Raw genomic sequence first — 10,392 nt, 5'->3', positions numbered from 1 at the left:
GATGGTGTCCGTCGAGAGTTCGTACTCGTCAGGTTCCCGCATGACGAAGTCGTCGGCCTCCATGTCCGACGTCGTGACGGCAGGAGGGTCGCCAGTGCTGCTAGGGGACGAGAGCAGCGAGATGACCTCAGGTTGCTCCGAGGTGGGTGTGCGTGGCAGCGTTGGAGGGGCGTCTTGCACGCGCAGGACAGCGCCATCGACGGGGCATTCTCCGTCCACATCAGTCGACACCCTACGTCTCTTCCTTACGTCGCTGATCGACCTGCTGGATGGGGCTGCGAGGGGTCGGAGCGTCAGCAGGAGTAGGCAGACCTACGCCAACATTCATCGGCATCTTGCCGGCCGCTTTAGCACTCTTTTTCGCGCGCTGCTTTTTATTCTTTATCTTGGATGCCGCGGCCTTCTTCTCTGAACGGGTGCGTCCGCTGGTGAGGTTCACCTCTTCCTCTTCTACTTTGAGTAGAGGTCAGGGGATGAATCCTGGAGGACTGATGCGGCTTACTTTTAACGGTCACCGTCGCATCTCTATCCCCTAGACCGGTGTCCTGCTCGGCCTTCGCGGGCTCTCCGTTGACGGTAGGGACTTCGGCGTGTTCGGCGAGGGCTTTGGCGGGCGCCGCCTCGGTTTGGGGGTCGGAGGCGGCTTCGGTCTTGGGCTCGGAGGTCGACTTAGGCGGAGGCGTAGTCGAGGAGCGCTTCGTTGCCACCATGGCGGCGTAGGTAAGACCGGTGCGTTCGACAGGCGAGATCGCCCTCGGAGAGACCCAGGGGTTGCCAGAGGCTGAGGCGAGAGGTGCGGTGCTGAGGGGAGGATGGGGGAGCCGGCGCGGACGCCAGACTTCGAACGCGCGAACGTCGGGCTGGACCCGACGAGACGAGGAAGCAGGGAGGGCCCATTTTTGGTGGGAGTAGAGGGACGGGACTGTTGCATTGTGGGCAGAAAGCGTTATAGGAGAGTATTTTCTAGAGTGGTGAATAGCGCAGCCTCCTGAGCTTCCTTTTATCCTCATGGCGAGAAGTTAAGTAAGCCTGTCGATGCGATTACCGTGATTGGTTCTGCACTTTCTCCACGTACGGGCGCGACGTTGCTGTCGTGTCATCCTGTGCGTGCCGTATTCGGGACGTCTCAGTTATTGGATATGATTATGCGGTTGTCATTGAGCGGCCATAGCGGTCGGTCGCGTGAAAATTCAGGGAGGAGGGAGGATGAAGGCCAGTCAGCGCGTCCCGGGCGGTTGCAACTCGTTTTTTGGCGGGTCTCCGGTTGTCGTGTCCGCCGGGGTACTTTGAGGTGCATTCACTGCGAGCTTCATTGTGCGGATGCGTCTGTTGGTCAAGCGCGGTTCGCGTTCGGCGCAGAAAGAGTCCGGGATCGTTCGAAGAACTTCACGCAGGAGCATCCTGGTTGCTTAGTCATTAGGCACATATGCCAAATTTGGTCACGTAATTTGCAATGGTGGTGGGTGGCGCGGCGGTGGTATTTCGGCGCGCATAGCTTCCCTGTCAAGCCGCTTAACCTGGTGGCGGCGTGTCTGGGCTTAGGGTTTCTTCATTGATCGGGGGGTTGAACCCGGGAGCATGCCATTTTTCCTGGGGTGGTAGTTTCCTCCTTTAGGTTCTTCGTGCAGGTAGGTTATACAGCCTGTACACTTGTTGTGAGGTTGGGTCGGTTTAGGAGATTCATCGTACAGTCTTATTGCGTGGGATGCTTCAGGGTCATTTGTAGGATGTGCTATTCCGACGCGTATGGTTGGGGATTTAGTGGTGGCGTAGGGCAGTGCTATTGACAGGTAGAGCGTGGGTACGGAGCGGAGGCCGCGGAGAATCATCATGTGGGTTTTGATTCTGGGCGTTTGTGTACGGGATAACGAGAGATCGTATTTAGGCAAACGATCGGCAGTGATCATCGGTCAACGGCGTATACCAGAAGGAGATTAGAGTTTGAAATTGTATCTGTGATCCGTTCCTCTCGTCCCACTTGGCTACATCTCTCGGCTCGCACTACGGGGCTTGGATGGTGCGTTTCCGTTTATGACCCGTCCTCGTCATCGCTTGTGTCTGATTCGAATTCGTATGGTGTCTCCTGGCTCTCTAGGAGCACCGAGTCATTGATGAGGAGAGGGTGTGGAAGTGGGGACGGGGATAGAATCCGGTATAAGCGGGTGTGGATATTACGGTCTCGGTCGTCGAGGCTAGACCATGAGGTCGGTACGCGGACGTCGCAATCATCGGGACTGCCATCTATTGACCACGTGATCCAGTGGCGCCGGAACTCAGCAACTCCTCGGATTCGTCCGACGCCCGACCGGAGATTGCCGGATGTGAGGATGATTGGGAGTCCTCTGCTGATTTGGCACGCCGGGCGTGTCCGGACGATCCATGTCCAGCTCGTCCCTCTCCTCTCAGGGTGATTCTCCACGTCAATTGTCGTTGCTTTGGACGGGTTGATTGGGGATTGTAGGGATGGGAGGATGATTGAGGGAGGAGGAGGTGGCAGCGGCAAGAGGGGCGACCCAAACTTAAGGACTGTGGGGGTCCATGGTTTGGTCGTCCTGGGACGTTGCTTGATTCTGCGGCTCTGCACTTGTTTTTGGGATGCGTTGTCGCTGGTGGGTGCCATACCTGCTGAGAGAGGGATGTTCGGTCAGGACTGACAGTCCCTCTTTTTATACAGGAATGGCTGGGCGTTCACCCTGGCAGTATTATTGGTTCCAGATGGGCGTTGATGCGTTCTTTACGGCAAGAAGCACTATGTATTACTGCAGACGCTCAGAGCAGAAGCGCGCAATCACCAAAGCACAAGTGTGGGCGGGGATTATGATATGAACGTATTAGAAGGTGGGGGTATTGAGCGTATTGGAGGGCGTCCCAACTGATCATTATCTTGTTAGGCAGCTTGTGTCAGCATTCTCCGCCACCTATGGCTTTGTGTTTGTAACTATTTGCCATGTGGCTCGAATCTTAAATAGGCGCTGTGCCGAGCGGTTAGCGCCCAGGTGGACGGGAAGCGTTCTGAGCACATCGGGTGAGACGGCTGCAAGCTACTGTTTACCGTCCGTAGGTGGTTTTTTGGGTATCCAGGATGACTGTGTCGAGCGTAGAGAACCTCTACGCCATAGGGCAGTATTCGAACACTTGTAGTGAACGGCAGGAGGGGATGGATTGTCCATTCCTCCTGTGGATGACGCTTTCCAGCAGTATCCTGGCCAACGTGCTGAATAGCCGCGTTCGACCTTAAAGTGCATGTTCGTTTCGCCCGTGAAGGGTTACTTACCCCCCGGACCACGAGAAGGTCTGCACAGGGCTCGTCGATGACGAGCCCTCCCGGGGGGATTCACTTGATTCTCATCGCCGGGAGCACAGAAGCACCCGTGTGCACAATCAATCTGCGTACAGGCTACAGCTCTGTCAGCTTATGCCAATCGCACCGACTTCCATCAGGTTATATCGCAGCGCCAATCGTGCGCTACTTGCTAGCACTCACGGAGGCAGCTTCACTTCAGCGTAGCTTGTCTCACGCAGGGCAGATTGAGCCTGAGGCCTGAACTCTAGGTTGGTCAATATGATTGCCTACGCTCATGCCCAGGATGTGCACTGCTCGTCTTGACTATAGCAGCCAGGTAACCGGTGTCGACGAGCAAGTTCTTGATGGAGATGAGTGCATATCTCACAACCACGTAGTTTCCGTTGCATGCCATACAAGCCGGCAAGCGTGTTAGACAAAGATATCCGGAGCCGGCGGAGGTTGAAGGAATTGTCTTCTCTGTCCACGCGAGACTAACAGGCGTCTTCATTTGACAGATCGAGATGCTCAGTGACACCTTAGAACAATTGCGCGCGCTTGTAACGGTACATAGACCCTTGGTCAGTCATCGTTGGTTGTGTCACTTCTTCCTCTACCACGTCCTTCAAGTGTCTTGCCTTCCAGGCAAAATGGACATGGGGAGAGATCAGCTCTTCAGTTACTGGTCCACGAGCATACCAAGCATACCAGGACCTGCTCAGTATGTCTTCGCTCACGTGCAGAGGGCCCGCAACCACAGTCTGTCCATGCTGACTGCGGCACGAGGCGAAATCGAGTATGTTCAACCTACACACTCGTAACATATTCTAAGCTCACAACAAACGTAGTTTCGCGGAATCTACGCTACTCTACCCTGCTGGAGTCGCTGCGCTGTCGATCCTTGTATTCCTGGTACAGTTGGCATTGCATGTTCGTACCCAAAAGGCGTACGCAAAGCTTGCTCAGTCCGAACCCTCGCCCATATCTGAGCCTCTCCATGCTCCAGAAGAGAGTGAAAACGCGTCTGCATCGGTAAAATACGTCAAGGAACACGGGGGCGTCGTCCTCGTCGCGTTCAATGGATTGCGTGCCGCGTCAACCCTGGGGCTCCTGGGCATGTCCATCTACAGCGCGACCGAGTCCCTGGGCCACTCTGAAACCTGGGAGCCTCAGAGCTTCGAGATCATCTTCCACGTTGGCACTTTTGTTACCTACGTGAGCGACCGTCCGCCTTGCTCTCATACGTACGACAATGCTAACTGTATTGTCCAGGTGTACGCATCAGCGCTTGGCATCACCTCGCTGCTTGCTGGTCCCGTCCTAAGTACGACAGCTGTTCGCCACCTGAACTGTATTCTGTTCACTGCGTTGTCGGTCTACGCGTACCGCGATCTCTGGCCCTTGGCGACGTTCACGTTACAGCCCATGGATCTCGCAGAGGGCCCTCTACTTTGGGCCAGGATCTCACTCTTGACCATTAGTAGTATCTTTGTGCCCCTCATGATCCCTCGGCGCTACATTTCTCTCGATCCAGAGGTATGTCAATGTAATGCGACGCGAACTAGACGAGAGAGTAGACAGCTAATGGGCGTGTAGAATCCATGGGCGAACCAGCCCAAGGAGCAAACGGCTTCTATCCTGTCACTCATGCTGTTTAGCTACCTTGACCCGACGGTCATGCTTGCGTCGCGCGTCAAACACCTGACCATTGACATGCTGCCTCCTCTGGCCTCCTCTGACGACGCGCAAAATCTCATGAAGCGCAGTCTGAATGTGTGTCCACCGTCTTGAGACTCATTACCTGTCTGCTGACGAGCTTTGAAGGAAATCGACCCGTTCCGAGTCAAGACGAAGGGCAGACATCTTATGTGGGGTCTCCTGCGTGTCTTCCGTATGTTTAAACGTATCTTATCTCCGCGCATGCATGCTGATGAACCTCGAACAGGAATGGAGTGGATCGTCATGACCATCGCGACCGTTTTTGGCGTGCGTTTGTAGTTGCCTTGAATAAACACACCCAAGCAGGCTTACATTGCATTCGACAGACTATCTTAGAGTTCATCGGCCCGCTGACTATTCGATATATCCTGATGCAAGCTAAACAATCTGTACTCTCGTGTCTAGTCTATTGACGTGTCCACAGGTACGTCGAGACGGACGGCGTAGGCGCCACCGTCCGGCCCTGGTTCTGGATCGTGATGCTGCTTCTCGGACCGATCCTCGAATACAACTTCGGCTCTGTGTACATATACCTCTCCGTGCGTCGACCGTTTTCGCTCCTTCACCACTGCTCATCGTAACATGTGCAGAACAGAGTGTTAACTCAAGTGGAGGCGATCATCACACAAGTCGTCTTTGAGCATGCTCTGCGCATGCGCATGAAGGCAGACGTATCGCAAGATCCTGCTGAAAGTGAAGGTGACACGACCGTTGCCGGCACGCCCGATACGGCTTCCGACGCTGAATCGAGCGCTACCGCTCCAACAGCTCAGGAAAATGGTAACGACAGCGAGGGCGACTCCGCAGCGGGCAAGGGAAAGCAGAAATCCACGACACAGACGGTTCCCGTGGCTGCACAGAATGCGGACGCCAACAGAGTTGTTGGGAGGGAGGAGAAGGCAAAGCCAGCAGACGATGACAAGAAGGGCAAGAACGTCGTCGGGAAGATCAATAACCTCATATCGTCCGACCTCACCTCTCTCGCCTGGGGTAGGGAGTTCTTGACCCTCCGTGCGTGTTTGGCATATGCCGATTATTGTGCTGCTCAACAATTGTATTGCGTCGCAGTGGTCAAGCTTCCCGTCGAAATTCTTTGTTGCGTATGGTTCTTGTACGCCGTCTTGGGCTGGAGGTCAGTGGCCACACGTCATGAGGAGCAAACACAGTAGACTGACTAGGCGCATAGTGCGTTTGTGGGACTTGCTTCCATCATCCTCTTGTTCCCTGTCCCCGGTATGATTGCAACACGCATTCGCAAGGTCCAGATAGTGAAGATGAAGAAGGTATCACTCATTCCTTCTCGCTCGTGCCTGCGCGTGACTGACACGCTCCGCCCCAGACCGATGCACGTGTGCAGAGCGCGACAGAAAGTGAGCATTATAGCGCACTACTCTGGTGCACATGCTGATTCCTTTCCTGTAAAGCCATGAACGTCATCCGTATGATCAAATTGTTTGGCTGGGAGCCCCGAGTTGGGAAGCAACTGGCTGAGAAACGTGAGGACGAACTGGAGCTCGTGAAGAAAAGCAAGTTGCTCGACCTCATCAACAATAACCTAAAGTGCGTACACGGAGTGTTGCGACCTTCCGAGCTTAGTCTGACTGGTCTCAAGCCACGCCATTCCTTTGGTCACCATGATCGTGACCTACGCGACATACGTGAGTCCAGTTGGAATATATGAGATATGGACACTATCAATTGACTTTGGCTTCCAGACCATGATCATGAAGCGAGATCTTACAGGTGAAGCAATTGCTAACCCCGTGCACGCATCTCTCACATCGTCTCACAGCGTCTGCTGTCTTCTCATCTATCACGGGTATGTGTGGCGACCCCAACGGAACACACGATGCTGACATGTATGCAGTGTTCGATACTTTCAGCCAGCTGATGCATATGGGCTTTGGTTTCGTGCCTATGATGATTCGAGGTAAGTCCATGAACCATAGAGAGGCATCAGATTGTTGACATTCTGCAACACAGCTAAGGTGTCGCTGGACCGAGTGAATGAGTTTTTGCAGAAGGTTGGCCTTCTCTACTCCACTCCATAGCGGTGACTGACAGAAACAACTTGCGCGACAGACCGAACTACTGGATAAATACTCTGAGCAACCTGATGATATCCAGACTCAGATCGCAGCGCAGCCGGAAGACGACGTCATTGGTTTCCGCAATGCTTCCTTCACCTGGGCGGATCAAGTCAGTGGCTTAGCGGCTTCAACCCCTGGAAGCGGGCGAAGGAATTTTACCTTGCGTATCGACGACGACCTGGTGTTCAGGAAAGGCAGTATCAATCTCGTGATTGGCCCGACTGGCTCGGGAAAGACCTCCTTGTTGATGGCTTTGCTGGGCGAGATGCACTACATACCCGCCGGTCCTGATTCGTTCTACAATCTACCTCGGACTGATGGTATTGCTTACGCCGCGCAAGAGTCCTGGGTTCAGAATGAAACCATCAAGGTAAGCGACACGTCGCAAGAATGACGATGGTATTGCTTAGCTTTGAATAGGACAATATTGTCTTCGGCGCACCATTGAACGAGGAACGTTATCAAAGGGTGTGTTGAGACAGCATGCTGTACACGCTCGATGGTATACTAACCGCTGTAGTCATTGAGCAATGTGCGCTGAAACGCGATCTCGAGTTGTTCGCTGCTGGTGACCAGACGGAGGTTGGAGAAAGGGGCATCACACTGAGGTACTGTCACATCTGTTATTGCGACCCTCGACATTCGCTGACTCTTTGAATGCTAGTGGCGGTCAGAAGGTATGCAGTGTTGTGCTTGGTCGTTCATACCATACTCACATACGCAAAAGGCGCGCATAACACTCGCCCGTGCCATATACTCTAAGTCGCAGATACTGCTGTTGGACGATGTGAAAGACATGCATCAACGTTTCCTTTCCATAGACTGAACTTTTTGATAGGTTCTCGCTGCGTTAGACGTTCACACGTCACGATGGATCGTCGAGAAATGTTTCAAGGGTGATCTTGTCCGTGGGCGAACGGTGCTACTCGTTGTGAGTACACATTCATTCTGGATTCTCGACTCTTCTGATCCCATGAGCGATAGACGCATAATGTCTCTATGGCTAGTCCCATCGCCGATTTTGTTGTTGCCCTGGGCACAGATGGTAGAGTGTCTAGTCAAGGCTCCATTGCTAATGCTCTTGCACACGACAAGAAACTCGCCGCTGAACTTGCTAAGGAGGAGCTGGAACTCGAGAAAGCGGAAGCCACCGTTGACGAGCAGACCCCGGAAAAGGCCCCGAAGGAGGATGGCAAACTTGTTGTTGAAGAAGAAGTCGAAGTCGGGCATGCCGGTTGGCAAGCAAGTACGTCTTAGTATTCTCTTCTTATCAACTGTTAGTGACAGCGTATCAGTGAAACTCTTTATGCATGCATTGGGAGGGAGCCATCAACTCTTCTTTTGGCTGAGCTTCCTTGGAGGGTTAGTTTTTTACATGACTTTCAGCATCCTGCAAACTTGGTTCCTTGGATATTGGGCTCGACAGTACGAAGAAATGCCTGCGTCCGAAATCAAAGTCCCACAGTATGTTCTCAAAGATAATCTGAGGCTGCACCGCCTCATCATCTTTCAGCTTCCTCGGGGGATACGGGTCGATCATGATCATATCAGTCCTTTTCCACACGGCAGCCTACTATGTATACACATTTGGGTCGCTGAGAGCATCAAGAACCGTACACGATGACCTGATATCTTCAATTCTGGCGACGACAATGAGGTAAGCAGGTGGAACTTACTGCCGTGACGCGTCATGACAATTTTGTAGATGGCTTGACAAAACACCCACATCTCGAATTATCGCTCGATGTACCCAGGACATCCAAGAAGGTACGTTTCTCTCCTGCATGTGATGGGTTTTAGACTGAGCAACACGACGCAGTCGACGCTTCCGTGGCAAGATGGTTCAGTACCATCGTGGAGATGTCGTTGGAGATGCTCATGAAGCTTGGTGTGGTGGTGGTGATATCCCCGATCTTCGTCGTCCCTGGTGTTTTCATTGCCGCCGTCGGTGCCTGGATTGGCGAGTTCTACATGAAGGCGCAACTCGCGATCAAACGTGAAAGAAGCAATGCGAAGGCTCCAGTTCTCGGCCACTTCGGAGCCGCTTTTGCAGGTCTCAGTACGCGATGTGTCGTTCTATCAAGCAGGGAGATTACTAATCGCCTAGACAGCCTCTATCCGTGCATATGGTGCGCAGGAGGCGTTCAAAAAAGAGTCGTATGTGCGTATCAATCGATATACTCGGGCTTCAAGGACATTCTGGAACCTCAATCGGTGCGTTGAACACTACCTTTATGTAGTCAGGCACCCTGATGTTTTCAATAGCTGGGTGGGCATCCGTATTACTTCCCTCGGATCGTTCTTCTCTGCGGCTTTAGCTGCCTACTTGGTATACGGGAAGGCAAACACCGCATCCAACACTGGATTCTCCCTGAACATGGCAGGTCAGGGATATTCATGCTGGTCCTCACATTCTATGCTAACGTCTACACAGTCGGGTTCAGCAGCATGATTTTATGGTGGGTGAGGTTCTTCAATGAATTGGAAATATCAGGTATGTCTCAAGTTATTGACTGAACGCGGTCTCTGATCATTCTCGATATTTCCAGGCAACAGGTGCGAGATTGAAGATGAGATCAGAAATCCTCTGACCATGACCACAGCCTGGAGCGCATCAAGCAATACCTTGAGATCGAGCACGAGCCCAAACCTACACCCGAAGGTGTTCCACCCGCATATTGGCCAGCCAGCGGAGACTTGGTAGTCGATAAGCTCTCCGCTCGATACTCTCCGGTGTGTCCTGTGTTGGTTTCCCGGGTGGGCGCGTATTGAGTTGGCCTAGGATGGACCTCGCGTCTTGCATGAGATTTCATTCGAGGTGAGATCAGGGGAGCGAGTTGGCATAGGTGAGTGCAAGTAGAGTGCGCAAGGATACGTCACTCATATAACCATCAGTCGGCCGCACTGGTAGTGGCAAGGTAGGCCCCGTGGTATGAGTATCAGGCGTTCGACTGCTGATGCTACGCTCTCAGAGCTCTTTGACTTTGGCACTGCTACGATGCATCATCACCGAAGGCAAGGTGTATTACGACGGGCTACCGACGGATAACATCAACTTGGACGCTCTCCGATCGACTATCACAATCATCCCGCAAGTGGTATGTGCCATTCAGGTGTCTCACTCGCGTAATCTGACTTCGTCATCAGCCAGAGCTGTTGAGTGGGACGCTACGTCAGAATCTGGATCCCTTCCAGCAGTATGATGATACCGTCTTGAACGACGCGCTAAGATCTGCGGGCCTGTTCTCGTTACAAAGCGACCTCATCGAGGGCCGCATTACTCTCGACACTCCCATCGCG

General features: G+C 53.2%; 2 protein-coding genes across 2 annotated transcripts; one reads left to right on the top strand and one right to left on the bottom strand.

The window, feature by feature from the left end:
* Nucleotides 1-2,029: 2,029 nt before the first annotated feature.
* On the bottom strand, nucleotides 2,030-2,620 carry B0H18DRAFT_964578 (uncharacterized protein; the record flags this gene model as incomplete). The annotated part of the gene is made up of 1 exon (XM_048043191.1): nucleotides 2,030-2,620. The coding sequence occupies one exon, from the start codon at nucleotides 2,618-2,620 to the stop codon at nucleotides 2,030-2,032; it is 591 nt and encodes a 196-aa protein (XP_047884306.1).
* A 1,313-nt stretch (nucleotides 2,621-3,933) lies between these two features.
* B0H18DRAFT_1131705 (ABC transporter type 1, transmembrane domain-containing protein) lies at nucleotides 3,934-10,252 on the top strand (the record flags this gene model as incomplete). Its single annotated transcript, XM_048035511.1, has 38 exons — nucleotides 3,934-4,079; nucleotides 4,132-4,498; nucleotides 4,556-4,819; nucleotides 4,880-5,056; nucleotides 5,108-5,174; nucleotides 5,229-5,269; nucleotides 5,329-5,399; nucleotides 5,427-5,541; nucleotides 5,593-6,013; nucleotides 6,071-6,134; nucleotides 6,189-6,285; nucleotides 6,342-6,372; nucleotides 6,427-6,562; nucleotides 6,615-6,660; nucleotides 6,718-6,745; nucleotides 6,795-6,821; nucleotides 6,870-6,932; nucleotides 6,986-7,026; nucleotides 7,085-7,462; nucleotides 7,513-7,560; nucleotides 7,621-7,700; nucleotides 7,757-7,769; nucleotides 7,820-7,879; nucleotides 7,931-8,023; nucleotides 8,077-8,338; nucleotides 8,388-8,556; nucleotides 8,606-8,749; nucleotides 8,798-8,859; nucleotides 8,912-9,151; nucleotides 9,204-9,306; nucleotides 9,358-9,476; nucleotides 9,527-9,586; nucleotides 9,642-9,648; nucleotides 9,696-9,825; nucleotides 9,875-9,938; nucleotides 9,988-10,010; nucleotides 10,065-10,190; nucleotides 10,244-10,252. The coding sequence occupies 38 exons, from the start codon at nucleotides 3,934-3,936 to the stop codon at nucleotides 10,250-10,252; spliced, it is 4,392 nt and encodes a 1,463-aa protein (XP_047884305.1).
* Nucleotides 10,253-10,392: the final 140 nt, after the last annotated feature.

The sequence above is a fragment of the Fomitopsis serialis genome (genome assembly GCF_022376445.1).
Source record: "Fomitopsis serialis strain Sig1Antser10 chromosome Unknown B0H18scaffold_695, whole genome shotgun sequence".
In the NCBI taxonomy this organism is placed as follows: Eukaryota; Fungi; Basidiomycota; class Agaricomycetes; order Polyporales; family Fomitopsidaceae; genus Fomitopsis; species Fomitopsis serialis.
Note: the sequence above shows the minus strand (reverse complement) of the source record. Positions and strands in the feature narration are given on the sequence as shown.